The 19,900-nt window shown below is 49.7% G+C and overlaps 1 protein-coding gene across 12 annotated transcripts in view; it reads right to left on the reverse strand.

Moving 5' to 3' along the window:
* The window catches only part of EPB41 (erythrocyte membrane protein band 4.1), an 89,925-nt gene that overhangs the window by 39,580 nt on the left and 30,445 nt on the right, over positions 1 to 19,900 (reverse strand). For 3 of the 12 annotated variants that reach the window (XM_067311586.1, XM_067311585.1, XM_067311587.1), the window contains exons 2-5: positions 9,888 to 10,356; positions 7,529 to 7,759; positions 4,885 to 4,989; positions 1,668 to 1,710 (exon numbers count right to left, since the gene is read on the reverse strand). In XM_067311586.1, coding sequence (XP_067167687.1) covers positions 1,668 to 1,710; positions 4,885 to 4,989; positions 7,529 to 7,759; positions 9,888 to 10,349 — 841 coding nt within the window. In that variant the 5' untranslated portion in view covers positions 10,350 to 10,356. Of the gene's footprint in view, positions 1 to 1,667; positions 1,711 to 4,884; positions 4,990 to 7,528; positions 7,760 to 9,887; positions 11,273 to 19,900 lie in introns of those variants that run through there. The other 9 variants (XM_067311593.1, XM_067311590.1, XM_067311589.1 and 6 more) reach the window with 5 other exon arrangements.

A 19,900-nucleotide genomic window follows, 5' to 3' on the forward strand; every position in this document is an offset into this window, starting at 1 on the left:
CTGCACCCTGACACAGCTAGCTTGGTTTAAGCAGAGGGTGTAAGACGTGATTTCTTTCCTTTTACAGGAATTAAGATAGAAGCCCAAGACGACAAAGCAGGACAGACAAATACACTTGCAAGACATCACAGCTCGTGGAAAACACAAAATTCATTTGCTAGCAGGCCACATTACTCACTATTTTAATCACTGATCGAAAAAAAAAAAAAGATTCATGAAGAGAGGTCAGATGTGGGCTATAGGTTAATGAATTAGCATTTTATCACCCAAGACCCAATTTTCAAATTTCTCGTAAGAAACAGATGCGTTAATTCCCTCAGCAGCCCCGTACCCTGCGGTTGGGGGTCGGACCGCAGCTTAAACTCAGCACAGTCGGTCCCGGGAAGAAACACCAAGACAGGAAGAGCTTTGCAAGTCGAGACTTAACTGCTTTAATACAGCGTGTTACAGGCCTTGCAGAGCACCGTTAGGGGCATCGCCTGGACTCACCTAACCGTATCTGGAAGCGCTGCTGTTGGTTCAAACGCACAGTTTGCCTCTGTCTAGATAAACACCGTAGCTGAACTGCTAACCGGTGCACGCTGTTAAACACGCGGGAAATGCAAGCCTTCATCACACCCGACAGCGCCCCTGAAAGCCGAGCTTTGCAACGAAACTCGTCTTTGAGAGCCTGCCTGTAAATCGCCCGCTGGTTTGGCACCAGCAATGACGGGGACGTCTCCCTTCCTCCTTCTTTGAGGGGGACAGCGAAGCTCCCAAGAATCGCTGAATCTAAGCGTTCAACCTGAGACCCCCTCTTCTCCCCCGGAAAGAATAATCACTTTTGCCTGCAGAAACCCACCCTGACAGATGCATTAAATGCTAAAACTTGAACGTGACGGCCTCTTCTGCTGCGCCCTTTAACACCGCAGTTCTGAATAACGCTTAATTCAGAAAGACCAGATATTCTTGCACTTAACTTGCAAAAATCTCAAACGGGGAGGAAAGGGAAGGAGCGCGCGTGGATTTACTTCTTATGCAACACCATAACCGGGATAAAACACAAGCCAGGTTGTTTTCGTTAGGCACAGTTCAAAACAAGTTATCCTGAGAAAGTATTTTAGGTAACAGCGGTTGCCTGTGCATTGCAAGGAGCACGCAGAGCCCGACTGCCTTTACGTCCGCAAGCGCTCTTCCAGGAAACTCGTAACTTAATGATACACCTCATTCTGCAACCCCCTGCCATAAGCCTACCTAAAACCGGATTTTTCTGTCAAAGCAGTCAGACCTTAGGCTTTTTCCTCGGGGAAAATAAAGGCCTTTAAAATACTTGACGCCCATTTTCCCATGCTACAGCAGGGAGCAGATCTCTTATATCTGTGTCTCTACGGCAGAAGGGAGAGCACGGATTTGCATAGGGGGAACGTGCTGCAAATTACGTTTTGCTGCAAGGAAATGCCACTGTTTTTCCTAAATCTAGAGCATCACTACATGTATTTTTTTTTTTTTTTTAAGAGAAAGGATGCAGAGACTGCTTGAACTTGTGCTGATCCCTGCCAGACACCCTCGCTTGAACTCTCCCTGATCCTCGGGTCCTCTGGTTTGCACACCAAGGCTATATATATATTTAGGGAAGGGGGGCGGGGGGAACCGCACAGACACCAGCAGGATAAATGTGATCTACTTACCGTGAACCTGCTTTTTTATTTCTTTGGCAGGATCCAGCCACGTCTGGAAGAGGATAAAAACATTCACAGTTTAACAGACGTTACAGAAACACCAAAGCAAACGGCAGTTCGCTAAAAATACAGCGGGAAGACTACGCTTGACACTAACGCGGCCATGGAAACCGAAGATATTGTGCGTTTCTCAAACTTTTACTCCAGTCTGCAATCTCAATGTGCGAATTTCCAATCCTTCACCTCACCAGGTACTGCAGGAATGAAGAACGGGAGTATGTTTTTACCCAGGCTTTCTCCCTCCAGGTGATCCTATTAATTCGGATGCACAGCAGCACACATGACCAAGCATCACCCTAAACCACACGGATGCTCTTTACAGAGAAAAACTCAAACAAACGACTTTATGCTGGCTCCTACCATTAAAGCAATAGTTTGTAAGGGAAGCGACCTGTACACGGCGTATTCTGCACTATCAGACCCCATTTTCACTATTATTAAAAAAAAAACAACGTCTCGGAAAGGGCTGCAGCTCGCGGCAGCTCGGAGGGCACTTGTGCAACACGAAGCGTTTCTCAGAAACCTCTAAAAACAAGAGGAGGATGTTTGCATCTATTTTAAGCACCCAGTCGCCACACTTGCACCGCTCAGAACCAAAATCACCAGGACTTTCTGTTAATAGCTATGTTTTTTAACGACCCACTCACCGAAATACGAGTGAAAACACCCAGTAGCTGGTGAATGCGGGACTCTTTTGCAGCAGCGTGGCACAAACTTAGCCTCTTTTAAGCATGACTCAAGTTTCTAGTAATTACCTCAGCTACAGATTTAGAAAGGTATCTTTTTCTTCCCCCCGCAGTAATTTGGGGTTGCGTGGGATGGTGGTGCAACATAAACATCGAAAACCCACCGCTGTTTTTGCCAGCACTGGCATGACACCTCTCGACATGCCGTGTCGGGGGACAGCAACACTTGCGTTAAATCTTCTCTTTTTACACGCTTGCCCCTCTAACCTATAAAACCGGTGATACGAAATCCATGAAAAAGCTAGACACGTCAATCCTGCACCTTTTTTCCTTTTAGGGCCACGCTTTTTGAGCAGAGCGTCTCTACGCAAGTGCTGACGCCTCGAGCGCTCGTTACAGCGGTGAGAAGGGCTGGTTTCGGCGCGCCCGGCCGCCCCGGGTGCAGTCACGCGTTCGCGGCACCCATCCCGCCGCCTAATCCGGCGGACAATGACGAGCGCAGTCATTAACGACGCTTTTATCCGCCACCGTGACACGATCCGGCAGGAAACAATCCTCCCTTCGAGACCAGCGCGAACGCCAAAGCCCTTTGGGGCTCAGCAGCCGCTCTAGCCGCCGCCACCCTCTGCTCTTCCCAGGTGGGAAAAAAGCCCGTCCTTGGGAAGGTTTATTTCCTATAACGGTGGAAAAACCTGGATATAAGCTTTCCCTGTGCGTGAATGCACGCGCGCATCTCGCAGCCCGGCTCTGCATCGTCGTGGGTGAAGCGCAGAAGCTCATCCCGTGATTTCCCACTAAGATCATTTCTCCCGGTGAATCAGTAACTCGGTGTCGGCTCGTTTTTGAAGTTCAAGCAGGAGGGAGATGGCATTTGAGATATGGAAGTTCAATGAAACGTAACCAGAAAGATTAAAAAAAAAAAGGGGGGGTAGGTTTACCCCATCAGAACAAAACAGAGACTTCAAACAAGAGCAGTTTACCCTGGAATTAAACCCTTGAGCAGCAGCTCTGCCTTCCCTGGCTCCCGCTTCCGAGACCCAAATCCGATAGAAATACCCATTCTCGCTCAGTACAGTTAAAAAGCTGTACAGACACCCAGCTCGCACCAAGCGGGTGAAGGAAGCGCACCTCTCTGCTTGCAGAAAACCAGCACGCTGCTGCGCCGAATGCCAGCACGGCGGCTGCAGTCCAAAAGGAGCGGCAGACCCGAGAAGAATGCGCTTGGGCAAGGCCAGCAGAAACGATTAAAAAACAACCTCAAGACGGAGCGCCGCCTGCCACAAACAGCACAGATTTATTTAGCTGCGTATTAAAAATCCATACTTTCAGTTATTAAGTCTTTTAACGATAAATACTTCTTTTTAGCCATAGTAACCTGGCCCGTAAGTGACTGCTGTATGTGAAACATGGGAACAGGCAGGACGTGGACCGATATAACTGGTCTAAAGGACATTTAAGCGGGCCCTTGATTTCAATTCAGCATACTTGGGGCTAGCTTCATTACACAGGGCTGGAATAATTGCCTACCAGGCACCGAGTTAAAGCATAACCAAGGGTTTAAAAGATAAGATACCGCTTGAGTCTACCAAAGACCTCAAAGCAAAACCGTACCAGTAAGAGTTTCGGTATGAAAAGTTGCACGTGTCCTTTCGCAAGGCAAAACCTCAATCCAACCCCCAAATCTCAGCCAGCAGTCGCTCCCAGCGCCCTCGCTGCCCTTCTGCAGCTGAACATTTGGAGTCTTGCTCCACTCCCACGCCAGAGAATAACCTTGTCCAGAGAATAAAGCTGAAGCCGTCACGATTAAGAACGGCAACATTTGCCTACGCTCTCCTGGAGGGGGAGGCTACCAAGAGGAAAACAAAACCAGCCTGAATTCGAAGTCTAGGATTTGTTACACAAGTCTGGCAGAAGGGAGTCACGAGTCAGAGACGGAAGAGAAAGCAAAGCCAAGGCTCTCTGGAGACCACGATGTGCATTTGCTTATGCCTTAAATGAACATCTTAGACATGTGTAATGACTCCTCCGTCACCGACTCCCAAAGTAGAGCAGCTTTTCTCCTGCTGACTGCTCAGCCTCGTGCCTTCGGTGAGCACCAGCTACAGCACCGTGACGACTTTTTGCAATGTGCCTACGCTCAGGTCCTCCTCCCTTAGTTTAAAAGTAGCTGACTTACTCTTTAAGTCTCAATACAAAAAACCTGCTCCTCTTCTCAAGTGATAAAAGCCCTATCTTGCATCCTATTAAATCTTTATAATTTAATGGCATCGTTTTGCAGTAAACTACTATAATGGATTTTATCCAGGTGAAGATACAAGTTCGTGTAGCTCACTCACTTAAATCCACACTCCCATAGTCATTTATTCACAATTTCACTGCCTCTATGATATCCTATTAGTTCCTTCTTGGAGAGGGGGGCATCAAAATTAGTTTTTAAGATGATCCCTCGGGTGCAGAACACAACACAAGGAACTTCTTACCCTGGAGGTTGGCGTGTCCCATATGGCCAAGCCGAAGTAGTCTTCTTCCAGGAGATTGAGGTGGTCACAGACTTTTTTAAGTAGATTCTGCCCTTTGGCATGTTTCTGCAAACACACAAAAGAAATTCCATGGGACGGGCTGCTTTTTGCCTGCCCTCATTCCTTGGGGTGGGGGGGAAAGGAGAAAGGGAACGAACCCAAACCCCACCGCACACTACCAAGAAAGGGAAAAAGTCCCGACTAGCTCAAAATTTCAGTTCGGATCTCCCGGCAGCCTCCGAGCAAGCACTCCTTAGAGGAAAGAGCGTCGGGCACGAGACTCAAACCGGCCTCCCTGCTCCCACCGGCTCCACACGTGACGCCCGCCAAAGCCGTGCTTCTCTTCACACAACTCAAAAAACACAACTAGAGCATCCGTACGGTTTGTTCCCTCTCAAAGTGCTTCTGCTGCCCCAGCCGCTGCCAGCCCCAGGCTCTCCGACCGCCTGGCGTGGATCAGAAGATGGCCAACGCGGGGGACGGAAGTGCTACTGCAACCCACCGTTCCCATCACCGCGCTTCGGGGGCTGCCCGGCTCAGTGCTTTCACGGAAAAAACAGCGGCTCGGAACAAAGGACTGGCTTTTCCGTAACCTTTTCCTCAATTTGATGAAATCCGGCTTCGCCGGTTTTGCCTCCTGCCCTGATTGGTGCTTAGCGCACCGCTTCTTGCCTCCAGCGATACTCTTTGAGCATTTCTACCTCCTGTTTTTTTTTTCCCAAATCCCACAGAAGCGAACCGAATGAATTGGCCGTAGGAACAGGCACCCTTTTAGTCCAAAGCATGAAGGAAAACGTCCCCGAGGCACAAAACTATGGTAACCAAAAGCAGCTCGTGCCATTGGAGACTTGGGTAAAGAGCAAGTGCAGTTCCACCGACGCAAAAATAAGCTCTGCTAATGCACTGCTTGTGCCTGCGTCTCTCCTTTTAGCGGTACTTGGGTGGCAAATGATCAAAGATCCCATGGCCTTGCTTTATTCCAGTCCTTCAGCAGCGAGGTTTGAGTGCTCATATTGCGATTCTACAGTTAACTTACCGCATGCGTTACCCCGGGATATTTCTCAAGGAACTGGACCTTAAAAAACATGTAGGAATCAAAAACCTTCTACGGCTGTCAGTTAGAAAGAAGGTCTGAAAGGGTTTATTCTTCTTGAATAAAGGCATTTGTCCTTGCCTCCACCTTTGCAATTCCTTCCCAATTAAGCCTTAACAAATTACGGTCGCACCTCCAGCAAGCTGAACACGGCAGGGCTGGATCAGCGCTCGAGAGGGATCGCTGGCGGGAGCAAAGAGGGACGCGACGCAAGAGCAGGTCCCGGAGACCCGTAAGCCCTGCTCTGCGTAACTCCACACCGCACCGCTGCCGTCCACAACGCCACCAGCTCGCCCACGACCGGCGTCCTTAAAGCCTAGCATCATCTACAGGTATTACTGCAGCACGTATAGATCAGCGGCCGGCAAACGCATCCGCACAGCCGCGGCGAACCGACACCGGTCGCAGGTCTGACAGCCGGAGGTGCTGCGCCACCAGTTAGGGGGACAACAGTTATTTTTTGGGGGCTTGCAACCAAAATCCCCAGCCCACGGCCAGGCCCCTGCGGCTGCAAGCCAGGCTTGCCGGCTGCGAGCTGATCCCGGGCGGTAATGCTCCGAGCTGATCCCAGGCAGTAATGCTCCGAGCTGATCCCGGGCAGTAATGCTCCGAGCTGATCCCGGGCAGTAACAATAGCAACGCTGTTACACAAACTCCCCGCGCTGACCTACTTGCCCAGGATCACCCAAGGTTACTTGTCTAAGGAGCCCAGAACGCCGAAGCCCAGATACCGACTTGGGGCCTGCTTAGCTAGCGGGACGGGGGGAAAAAAAATGAGCCGATGAAATATGCTCCAATGGTAAGGACCAGATTATTAATATTCTGGGCAAGTACTTCAATCCTGCAATAGGGATTTCTGCTAGCTTTTTATTGCCCTGCCAGCGAGACCGTCCTGTGAGAGACTGCACCAAGCACAGCAGAAGGAAAGGTCTCAGATCAACAGCTTTGCAGTGTGGTTAAGTCAACATAATGATTTTAAATTGTTTACTGCAAATATAATCAACTGCAAGCTAAACGCAGCTTTTTTCACATCCAAGCTACACGAGTTACGTTAGCCAGGAACCTGAAAAGCTAAAGTACCTTGGGTGAAGAGAAAAGCACAAACCAGCCCGGCAGCACATTTTATTCAAATGAAAGGGGCAGAAGACATTTAGACAATCTCAACCAGACATAAAAAATCAAGTTCTACTCTGGGGTAAAAGTGAGAGAGAAGATCAACAGCGAGTGACACACTATTTTTTAAAGCTTCCCCCCAGCCTTACACAGCAAGGTCCCCTGGAAATTGCAGAGCAATAATACAGGAAGGTCCCTAGGCACCCGGAGGTTTTTACAACACACTGAGTAAGTTATTACGGCTTACAGCAAGATCGTTCTGCAGTAAAGCCGGGCATGTAACTCACTGGGAGCAAATCAGATCCCTCTTAAGCAGTGTTTGCGGTACACGGCTTCCCAGGGGAAGGAGAAGGGGGAGGGAAAAGAGGAGAAGAGGAAACAAACCCCGAATGTACTTACATCCACGGCACACTCAAAAATGGTGTCATCCAGCAAGACAACTTTGCAGTACATGTTTCTGTGTCTTTTTACTGCCCTCTGGGTAGCTTTCAAATCCTTGTCTGCTTTTGTCTCGGGAGCCTCCTTTTTCAGCTCTGCCTTGGAGCACTCTTCCTTCACTTCACCTTCTTCCTTGCCCTCGGGGTCTCTGTTGTCCAGGTCCTGGTTGTCCCTCCTGTCCTCCTGAGCAGGCTGAAACCCCCGGCACATCCAAATTGGCATTTAGATGAGTCAAACAAAGAACCATCACGTGAAACAAGCATTGCACGGGTGCACTGGGGGCTGGGATCCTGTCCCAAATATTAGTCGCCTGGCCTAAATGTGTGACCTAGGACCCGGAACAGCAGCTGGGTGACACTGATTGATGTTAATTTTGAAGGCTAACAGCCCTTCAAGTCATTCTCAACTGTTTATTTAATAAAGGATGTGAGAAAACAGAAAACAGGGTTGATTAGAGAAATTAGTGTTGATTAGGTATGCAAATCTTCAGCGTCTTAATGACAGCGCACAGCGAGAGTCTTCTCTCCTAGGCGAGAGCCCAGCAAATCAGCCACAAAAACACCAACTGCAGAGTGCTCCTGTGCTCCCACAGTCACCCCAGAAGACTCGCTTTGATCCAATACACTGCATTTTGGGATGGTAACACGGGTATCAAAAGGGAATTCGGTGTTGAGGTTTCACGGCCATCTGAGCTGACCTAACGGTTCCCTTCCACCGAAAAGGGAAGGTGCTCGTCATATGCCCCGTGGCCTCTCCCTGGTGCCCACCGAAGCATTTTACGAGCCACTTTAATTCACCGAAACAGCAGAAAGAGGTGCAGTTCGGGGGTGGAAGGAGGAAGGAAGGGGGAGCAAAGCCCTGTCTTTTCAGCCTGCGGTGAGCTTCATTCACCCCATCGCATCTCATGAAATCACACCCGGGCACAACTGCACGGAGGCAGCGCCGGCTCCAGCATTTAAAAACTAAATAATGTCCAGAAGCTGCTGACTTATGTTCCAGCAGGGCCGGGATAATCGGCAGCGGAGAATCAGTGAAAGCTCGTAATGCCTGGTGGTCAGCATTTATCAAACAGGCAGCACCCACAAACGCTTTCACAGCAGAAATATCTGCCGAGTGTCACGGTTCAAAAAGCCACCAGCGTCAGTCTAAAATAAGAACTAAAAACAACAAGTGCTTCATCTGAAATGAATAGGACGTGCTGAAGGAAGGTCGTGGGGTCTCGCTCTGCGCACAGTCACACGCGCTCAGAACAGGCAAATCAACGTTAAATAGGGGGAAAAAAACACTCACTCCCCCTTGAAGACACAACTTCTGGGCTTAAATTACATGAACATTTCCAATTCTTCCCCATTCTGCTAATCCCAAGCCTCACAGGTACAAAGCACTTGCAGAAGTCACCCCATGTTTTTCAAAGGCTCAGAAACTTGGGAAAAGAAAGAAAAAGAAGTTACCTACTGCCTTCTTTATAACTCCATAATTTTTAGGTGGTAGATTGATAAATACTGCCTGCAGTTGGCAATGCTCTACCTTTTAAGGTATTTCTCCAAAAGTCAGATAAAACCCAGAGACTGCAGTTCACTGACATGGAACACCTCTCTGGAGACCCTTCAAAATGTTAAGGCAGCCTGGGAAGTAATCCAGATTTTACCACTGCCTCGCTAGGACTTCAGCAAGACATACAGGTTGCTTGGGAGAAGCGGCACGGGCCTTTCTCAAACTCTGGGCTCCTGACTTTAAAGACTGGAAGTCAGAAAGCTCCTAGGAGCTGGGCTCAGCCTACAAACTGCAGAGAAATCCAATGCATAAGCAAAGAATATCTGTATTCGGCAACAGCCCGGACTGAACAGATGTCCAAGTCCTGACCTGCTAGGTTCACACTCCTTGAAGTTCAAGGAACCCTTTTCCAAATTCACTTTCTTTAGGAATCCCCACTCCGTACCACTGCCCTGTCCTTATTCTGCGCACATCAAGGGTATCCAAATGAAAACTAAAGCAACTGCTCTGTTGTGAACTACACATTCAAATCCTGGTTCTGATGTGAATTCCCATGCCTCAGCAGAGCATCCTTAAGAGTCTGTACTGGGCGATTCACATTATGCTTTGAAGTATTATTAGAATTTCAGGGGAAAGTACTTTGCAGTATGGTCTGATACAGGAAAGCAAGAGTGGAAAGTACACTAAGCAAGACAGCTTTGGTAAAGATATTCAGAGTCGACAAGAGCCTTTTCAGCATCTCAAGGGTTTTTGCTTTTATAGTTAGGATTAAATGACACATTTGCAAGAACGGAAGGGAGCACGGCAAAGAGAGTAGGAGGCTTACCTGCGTTTCCGCGCTGCTTAGTGAATGGAGATCTAGCGACGGATCGGTTTTGAGCTCAGGCTCGGGAGCTGCAATCGGGGCCTTCACCAGGATCTCTTCATCGGGACCGGCTCCTAATCCCGGCTCTTTCTGCTCACCTTCCCCCTCCTTAGGGCCATCGGCGTCTTTGTCCTCTTCAGACACCTGAGACTTGGGCCTCCTGAGAAAGGATGAAAACAGGCGGGACAGGCCCCGGCCCTCCGAGGTGCGGCGCTCCTTCTTGCCCTGCTCCTCGTGCGTGGGCGTATCGCCGTTGGAAGCCTTCTGCTTCTGCCCCGATGGGGTCTGTCCCTCCGACGCCTGCTGAGCTGCCTCCTCCGAAGAAGCCTCTTGCTGCCGTGGTTCAGCAGCTCCCTCCTCCTCCTTCGCTTGCTGCTGCTCCGGATTCTCGGCGTCCGCCGCTAAACTCTTTTCTGTTGTCATGATGACGCTGTAACACAGGTGCAAAACATGTCAGACAAGACCTTTCCCAATATTTACGCATGCATTAAGCTATTCAAACCAAGCACCAAGCATTTATGCACCACGTTCCCCAGTCGCACCACCCTGTCCTGCCGACTCCAACCTACAAAGTAATCAAGAGCGAACAAATCGTTCATTTTGCTAAGGTTTTGTTTGCTTTGAAAGAAACATCTCAATCGACCTCTGCTCATGCATCTTCCACCACCTGGATGACACTGACTCCAAACCGCTAAACATGCTGGCACCTGAGTGTCGCAAGTCCTCCGTCCTTCCAGCGTGGCTCTTAAAACCGCAGATGGACGTGCAGCTCTTCCCTTAGAGAAATCAGAAGCGAGGAAAGATATCTACGCCCTGACACGAGCAAACGGTTAAAAAAGTGGAAACGAGACTAGGCAAAGGGGAAGAGATGGCAGGCGGTCTGGCAGCACAGAGTTGTTCGAGGGCCTCTCTTCCTCCAGGTCCCTCTTCCCCGCTCGCAGGGCTGGGGGAGCGGAGCAGATGAGGACAGGCACCTGATTAAACAACCGTCTTCACAACATGCCCTGCAAAAATCCCCCGTGGCCTATAACAGTATGAAGCATTGCAGCATCCTTCTCCGCAACTGGGTCTGGAAGGAATAATCCGCTGCTCAAGACAAAACTAATACAGCTGACAAGATTCACTATGAGGTCAAAAATTTCAAGAGCACCAACAAGTCTGAACATCTGCTCACTTCTAAATGTCCCTGAATCAGCCACAGAAGCTCACGATGAATTAAAAGGGGGGATATCTAAACGTCGTAAACTAACTACACTGCTCAGGATGCTGCTACTTGTAAATGCTACTCAATTATGTCAACGCAAGACAGGTCCAGCGAAGCCAAGCAGGCTGCAGGATTCACGAGATCTTTGCATTGCACAGCCAAACATCCCAAAAAAATTGCAATGAAAAGGCTTTCCAAATGATCCCCATAATGGAGAGCAGATTTCTTCAGAGTCCATTTTATTAAGCTGATGCAATGTGTATTTCAACTTTAGCCTGGGTTGTTGACACAAAAAGATGGGAATCACATGAGCAGAATATTTTTAAGGTATAAAAGGACCCCAAAAAATCACGCTTTAGAGAGGACAGAACTAATCTTTGCGCGTTGCATCACATATATTTGCAGTAATAAATTGCCACTGTGCATTTGCACAGAGCAAATAGCATATAATCCAATACGCCTTTCAATCCCCCAGCCCAAATCTTGACATATAAACACGTACTCAGAATACATACTTAATTTTAAGATGCATTTTAAGACGTCTCCCTCCTATGTATTATTGCATTCAGCAACTTTGACTCACACGAATTGCCAAAACAACCACAGTGCTTAAAAAGACAGAAACCTTCCAAACATTCCAAAGTACTCTTCCACTGCATTTAATGCAAAAGCTTATATTATTCCTAAGGCTGTGGTTAAAATGAAGTGGCATAAGGGACCTTTACTCATTTAACTTCTCCAGGAATGCAATTTTCCTCAGTTTCCCAGTGGGGTTTTTTTGCAAGAAGGGCCTTTGGCCAGCCAAGAGCCTCGGACCCACCAGGCAGCAGGGAGAAGTAACCCACAGGATCTGGGCTCACATCACTGCGATTTGGAGCTATGCCCGATTCGGGCCAGGATCTCTGACACCTTTGACACATTGCCACCAGGACAAGTCACAGCGGCCAGCTTGGGGGATGAGCTGCCGGGGCCGTTTCCACCTGGTTTCGGGCAAAAGCCAGGTTTAGTGCGAGACCCTACACACGGTCCTCCCGTTGAGGAGCTTCTCCAAGCTGCAAGGACGTTCTTCCAAACCTGTCGGTGGGGTGGACACCACCAAACCCGCACCTCATCGTGTGCCCCTCATCGAGCGCAGCAGAGCGCAGCCAACGCGCCAGGGAAGCCACAAGGGCACGGCAGCGCCAAAACCCGGCTGGGTCGAGGCTCTGAGCTGAGCAGAAGACACAGACGTGCAGAAAACCCCACTCGGCAGTTCTCGCACTCCAACTCCTTGCACGGGAGAAAACACGGCAGCTCGGCGTAGCCAGACAACGGCAGCACAAGCACGCAAGGGTAACTGCAAACTGCTCCAGTTTGGGAGGTTTGCACTGGCACCTGGTTTTCACAAAAAAAAAAGTCTTGCAGGAGTTTTTTGGTTTTTTTCCATGATTATCGAGGAACAGGCTCTCTGAGAAAGCTGTAAAATCCCCATAAAATAAAAGGCTACAGCAGATTGGCGCCGCATCCAGCTGGCTCCCCACCACCGCCCTGGAAAAGGCAGCTTCACGCCTGCTGCTCGCTTCCCGGGGAAAGCAAAAAAGCCGCAAAGCTCAATTTTTTGGTCCCCTGGGGGAAGCGGCAGAGCCTAATCCAGAAACATCAGCGAGAAGGAAAAGCAAATTAAACCAAATCACGCGCGAGGCATGAGGGCGCTTTGACCACGGGGCTCCCAGGCTGCACAACACACACACAAAATGCACAGGCAGAAGCTGCAGCTGCTCGGGACCGGGCTGAGGAATCACCGCCTGGCTCATACGGGCCGAACTGGGGTTGCTACTGGTTTAACGGGGCCGAAGCCAGATTACAGTGCGGGCAGGACACTTTGGGAGAGGTTCGGAGAGGCGCGAGGCTGCGCACTAGCGGGACGGGGGCACCGGGCCGTGGTGGGTCCGGGAAGCATGAGCGCGTGTGTGATTCGCCCACCAAGCTCTGCCTGTTATTTTCTTCCCTCCCTTAACGCCTTAACCGGAGGACGCGGTCTCCGGCCGACGGTTCGGCTAGCGATAGGCAGCGCCGTCTGCATGACCGTGCTGCGACCGCGGCAGCCGCTCCACGCTCCGAAACTGCAAGAGAGGTTACAAAGGCGGCTGCCCAAGCGCTCTGCTTCGTAGCTACGTCCCGCTGTGTTTATTTGCAATAAATACATTTGTAAGGATAGTTATCAAGACACAAATTCCAAGCACGTTTCGCTCTTAAAGAAAAGACAAAGTCAAGGCCCTTGAAACGAAGACCAAAGGGAGGGTAGGGCTGAAGGAGCAGGTCTCACCGACCGCAGTAAACAAGACGGACAGTCCGCAAACAAACATTTCCTCCGGAGGTAGCTTTCTCTTTTTACATCCTAACATTTGGGGAACAAGCCTGTTTACTCGTTTGCATTTCAAAGGAGCGATCACTGAGCAGAGCACACTTTTCCCAGCCCTAGCGAGGTGGGTCTGGCCGGAGCTGGACAAACATCTCCCCGTCTTTCCTCTGTCCCCCAGGAATTACGTCAGGGCTCCGCTCCGTGGGGCTGTGGACGCGGAGATGGGCACGTAGCACTTCCCTTCCCTGCCCTTCCCAATAAACATTTAATAGAGGCGGTTAGTCGCCAGCACCGATAACTCACTAAGCGCAGTCAAATATCTCGCTGCAAGACCTCAGCGCTCTCATCCTGCGTCTCGCCGCGCGGGCTCACGGCCGCTTCTCTCCCTTTGAAGTTTTATGTTCAGAAATGGTTTTGGATGCTTTCAGCTTTCGAGCAAAAGCATTTGTAAGCAAGCAAGATAACCAAGAGGCCGTATTATTTAAAAAAGCACATTCCTTTGGCCATTGTTGTACGGAGATGTTTGCTAAATAAGGTTTTGTTTGCAAGAGAGCAGAGCTCGCATGAAGGACCAGGTTCCCGCTCCACGGCTTCTTTGCTAGTTATTTGGAAGAAGCACTGCCCATAATAAGAGCACAAACAGGTTTTTAAATAAAGCTCTCTTCCATTGCTATTCCCCATGGCAATTTTGCAGGCCCTGCAGGTGTCTCCAAAGCTTCGAAAGAGGGGAAATTTGGAGATGTTCCTCTTGCTTGCTTCTTTTTTTGGGAGCACCCAAGCAGTGCTGCTCATCTCGTCCTCCAAATTGACGGATGGGGGACTGTTGACCCAAGCAGTGGGCTTGGTGGGTTGTTTTTTTGGTTGGTTGGTTGTTTTTTTTGGAGAGGACGAAGCCAGACAGAGTGCCTACACTTAAAGAGTTTTTCCGAGGCTGATAAATGGCAGGCCGTCGCCCTCCGCAAGTCTGCTGCGGAGAAGGCATTTAACACTGTCTAAAGCAGCAAATCGCATCTCCCCACTGAAAACACTTTCACCACATCTCTACTGTACCAAGAGCATCCCCTGGTGCAGTGACCGGCGCTTCCACGTCGCCTGAATCGGATCCAATCCCCACGACAGGGCCTGGACCTCCACGGCCAACAGCGGGACTGGGACCATCGGCGCACCAGCAAGGAGAAAGCCTCGCAGATCTCTTTTTAAAAGGTATCGGTCACCTCTGTTTCTATCCACGGGCTCTCCAGGATCCTTGCAGGGAGCACGCGGCATCTCTGCAAACTTGCTTTCACCTAGAGACTCACCCTAGTTTTCTGCATCAACGTTTTTTATACAAATTAAACTCGAGACTCAAAAAAGTAAAATGTCCAGTTACTCATCTTGTTCCTAATATCCTTGGTTTAATCACACACTAATAATACCTGGCAGGCAGCCGCTATCCAAACTCGATTCCAGCTCTGCACCGCTCCGTGGGCTCCGTTCCCGCGAGCGCTGGAAGAGGACGGTCCCCCAAGGGGAGCACAGTGTTTACGGCCACCCCTTCCTTAGGGCTACGCATCTTCTGACCCAGCTTCCCCCTTCTTCTTTCTTCTTCTTCCTCTTCTCCTCACCCCCAGCCAAAAAACAGCTGAACGCATGAGTCAGTATTTTTGCATTAGGCACATAAAAGTTTACCTCCTTCAAAAGACAAGACCGTGCCTGTGACTGCAATTGTGGCCAACCATCAAATGCAGCAAACTTCTCTTTCGTTACCCGGGAGAGGAGAACTATCCCTTACAAACCCAAATGAACACGAAGGGTGTAATTTTAGTTCAGGGAGCAGTGCAGCCCTCCAGTCGCAAAGCCGCTAGGTCTTCAGAGCAGAAGAGAGAGGAGCCTGTATACATCTCGAAGGGGATTAACTGAATTTATCTAAAAAACAGATTTTTGAGTAGCTCGACAGATCCCAGTGGTTCCTGGTCAAGAAAGCCTTCAAACCTTGAGGATGCAAAATTGCTCGTTCACTGTACTTGTATTCGCAGAAAGTTGTCGTTAAGTAATGGTGTTATTAGTTCTCTGAAAATAAAAACGCTGCTCGTTTGGGTTGTTTTGTGACAAGTTAGAGTGGCTCAAAAAAACATTATTTAGATACATGTCTATGACTGCCTTTTACTTGTCAGAGTGCTTCAGTCTCTCTTATTTAGGCAAGTAAAAAAAGAAGTGCAGTATATGCTCATTCTTCCAACCAATAGTATGACCCTAACTTATTCTTGCTTCCAAGGCCAAAAAAAGGTTGAAGGTTCATTTCATAACTGACTTAATTTCCAGTGTTTCAGTTTTTCAAAGAGAAAAGAAAAAGGACTGTTCTCTAAGAACACTCATTTCTGGGAACACAAACCGTTTCATGATGATGGAGGACAGCAGATAATCGTAATCACATGGCTTGGACATATCGTCTTGACCTTCTCGCCCAAAAACGTGCGGTCTCACTGCAAACTACTGCTCCAGCAAGAATTGTCGAAAATGATAAGAGAGAGGTCTCAACTAAAAATAGACAAAAATCAAATAGCTTCAGCAATCGCATTTTTTCCTAAATGCATTCTTTCCGCTTTCATCATATGCGTAAGAAGCGCACAGTTCACCAGGGAAACTGCACAGGACGATACTCTGAAATTGCTAAAATAAACAGAATAAAAATTCTGTTTTTCAAGAACTGGTGCCCTTGCAACAAAGCTATATCTTCTGATAGAGGAGAGAACTTCACTGAAGCTGAAAGTATCACCAGCCCAACTCACGCCATGCACGTTTTTGAGTAATGTGTCTTGCACACGATTTTACTATGATTAAAAAAACAAAGCAGAGAGCTTAATTATTAAAAAAAAAAGTGAGAAATTCAAATGCATTAAAAAAAAAAACCTCAATGAATACCTCTAGAAATTCAACAAATGTGAAAATACGGTAAAGCACCAGAACCTCTCAAGAACTGCTACGGGGCTATGGAACGAATGGGTCCAGCAAAGCCGGACTTTCACTGCCAGACACCAATTAAAAAAATAAATAAAAAATTACTTTTTCAAAATTAATTTAAAATATTTCATTAGAGGAACAGTTAACACCGGCATTTTATAACCGCCGGCAGAACTACCACGCGCCACCCGCCTTCCCGTGCCCATGCTTTGGGCTCGAACCAAAGGGATGCTGTCGCTCCGAACGGCAACGCGAAGCGTCAGGGCTTCTGGTGGCTCTGCCTTAAAAACAGGGGAAAATAAGCCACCACAGATGGCACATTATAACCGCCCGGATTGAATTCTCACTAGACCAGCCCTAGTAATCTACTGCCTGTCGGCAGCGCCATTCCCCTCTTTCATCTCCTGGTACCGTACCGCTTTCCTATTTAAATGAGGGCAAAAAATAGTAGCTCGCCATCTGCTGAAAGCAAATCATTTATGTCAAATTGAAGACTGGGCTGATAAAATGACCTGAACTAAACAGAGCAAGCGCGTTACGGCTGAAAAGAGCTCGGCGTCCTCTCCTGTACCCTCAAAAAGCCTCCTGGATGCTAAAAATTGGAAGCTGAGCAGGAATTTCCGGGCTTTGCTCATCAGGAAAGCACCGAAACGTAAACGAAAGCGTGTACTTGTCACTTGAGTCTTGTCATGAGCCGTAGGTTTGGAAAGGTTGCCCACGTGGGACGCGTTAAGACGGCTCACTTGAACTCGGACCAGTCAGACCCAAACCAGAGCGGCCTGAGAACGCGCTTACTGCTCAGGAAGGCCGCGGGCGAAAGGAAGGCGCTCGCGCACCCCCCCTCGCAGCCCTGCAACACAGACGCAAACGAGCCATCGGCCAAAAAGACCCAAGAAAACCATCAGTTTAATACAGGCGCCGGTTTGGATCGCGGTACAGGCGGCGGTGAGCGCAACCTCCTCCAAACGCTCCTTTCCAGCGCGCGCCGGTGCGCGCCCGGGCTCGGGGAGGAACCGGGAGCGGCGGCGCCGACAGCCTCGCCGGGCTGCCGCGAGCTGGGCAGAGGCCGAAAATCCATGCAAAGCAAAGCGCCGGGGCGCGAGGAGTCGGAGGCGACTTTCCCAGGTCTTCGCTCGCGCTTCCCGCGGGTCACAGCGGAGCAGAGGCGACGCGCCGGTTCCCCGTGCGACTTCGTGCTCCGGCACCACGATACTTTCCAAAGCAGCAGTCAAACAGAAGAAAGCGGAAGATTGCAACCAAGTGGATGGAAGGATTTCTGCCATGCATAATTCATAAGGGTTTTTTTTTCTTCCCCTGCCTGAACACAGATGTGTTTACTCGCACTGTGCCTCATTTACACTCAAGGTTTAACATAACAGGGCTCATTTTCCTTCCTTACGGGTTTTTCAAGCACAGGGTAAAATAGGTTTTGCTTTTTATTTTTTTTCTTTCTTTCTTTTTTTGTCGTTTCTCCCTTTGGTTGTTTCCAAAGCAAAGCTGTAATTAGAAGCCACGAGGGACCGGCGCGCTCCTTCGACGGCGAGCGGCTGCTGGCTAAACACGCGCGTGTTACCGCCGCGCCGAGAACCAGACCGGCGTTTGATGCTAAAAGCTCTTAACGGCCTTCATTTTGCCTGCTGCTATTCCGTAGCAGATCCCTAACGGCTGCATCAAGCACACCGGGCTGCAGCCAAGGACGTTAGGTTTAACCACTCGATCTACCTTTAAATTTCGGCAGCACGATTTGCATTCAAGCCCGGCCTTAAACGCACCTGCCTCAGCCTCGTACAACGCCCCGCGTTCATTAAAAATAACCGTGTCGCGGCAAACACACAAGGGGATTTAAATGATTTAAGAGGCTGCTCTCAGACCCGAGGGATATTTAGATATGTTAGCACCAACGCCACCCGAAGCCGATTTCCAGATCTCTTGTGAAAGGAGCCATTGCTCGTCCTCCTTTCCAACAGGGGCATTCAAAGAAGAGGTTAAAAAAATACTCAATGCAAAAAATGCTCATTCGCTCATATTCGATCACCGAGGTCTTGGCTTTCCCCAGGGATGGCAAAGTCCTCAGCCACTTACGGCCACCGAGGATGCGGGGGGGAGGAGGAGGAGGAGGAGGAGGAGGAGGCCAGTGATGGCTTCGGCACCGCACCACCGCAGGGTAACCTGCTGGGGCACCGAGGGGATTCATCGCCACGGGACACGGCCGCCCTCCGGCGCCTGACCTTTTCCAAAGCCTCTTCTTCTCCCGGCCACCTTCAACCATTTGCAAAACGCCGCGACCCGGCGGCTTAGCTTTACAAGCGCCCAAAGCTAAGCGAAGCTCCCGAACCAAAACAGATCACGAGAGGAGCCTGCGGGAGGAAAAAGCAAGAGTCGCGCACAAATAACAGGACGTTTCGGTCCCGTCTTCTTCCCACGTCCTTTTTTTTCGGTCCTTGATGTGGCTGTAGCAGAGCAACCGTACCGAAGACGTGGCCCCGCAGCCGCTTGCTTTCACCAGTCTGTTTGTTTCCTTTTCATCCGGCAGCGAAATCAGGCAGCTTTCGCTTTTAATCCCTCTAATTAGGGGTGTGCAGCAGTCTTCATTCCTTAATTACATCTATTGACGCAGGCGAGGCAACACATTTGCAAACACCCGGTTTTCCCTGGCGGCGGCTTTGAATCCAAATCGCCTTCTCGCTTCCCGCCGCCGCTGTTGCTGCTCGGCATTCCCGAAACGCGGCCCCGTCCGCAGGAGGCACGGCCCAGCTTTCCGGGTGCCGCACCGGGACGCACCCGCGCACAGCTCTGAGGAGCAGCACAGTTTTCACGAAATAATCACGTTTCCTCGGCTGGATTTTACGTACTAGGCGCCTGCTTGCAGCCTGCTTAATCAGCAGAGCAGGAACGATGCTATTGAAGAAGTTTGCAGAGGAAAAAGTGACAATTTGGGGCAATATACTCAATATGGAAGCAAGGCGCAGAGGGACAGTATTTCAGTACCTAACTCAGTTCTTTCGGTCCGTCGCCTTGGGGTTGTTCGTTTAGAGACGGGCAACGGTGCCCTTCGCCGCAGTCGCTCAGCTGCCAGGAATCCCTTCGATCCTTTGGGAGGGCCGGCACCCGGCAAGCACTTCGTTGCCATCAATCCTGCTGCCGAACCAAAATTATTACGCTGACGCCTTCTGCCTGCCTGCAGAGCCCTTAGACCAGTACTCGTGGGGTCAACTCTGCTTTGGATTGCTGTATCCGACTCCCATCCCAACGCGGTAACAGCTCGCCAGGACCCGGCGGCTGAGCTCCAGCACGACGCGTCGTATCGGTGAGTGCAATTAGTAAGCAGGATATTAAATATCATCTCGGAGGGAGGGGAGAGCATTGATTAAAAAAAAAAAAAGTAGTAAAGATGGCAGGGTATCGGAGATCTTTGCCACCGCCGGGGACCCGAGGGAGCATCCTCACGCCCCGCGTCCATCCTCCTCCTCGCGGCTGTTGCCATCGTTT

The sequence above is a fragment of the Apteryx mantelli genome, chromosome 27 (genome assembly GCF_036417845.1).
Source record: "Apteryx mantelli isolate bAptMan1 chromosome 27, bAptMan1.hap1, whole genome shotgun sequence".
NCBI classification, from domain to species: Eukaryota; Metazoa; Chordata; class Aves; order Apterygiformes; family Apterygidae; genus Apteryx; species Apteryx mantelli.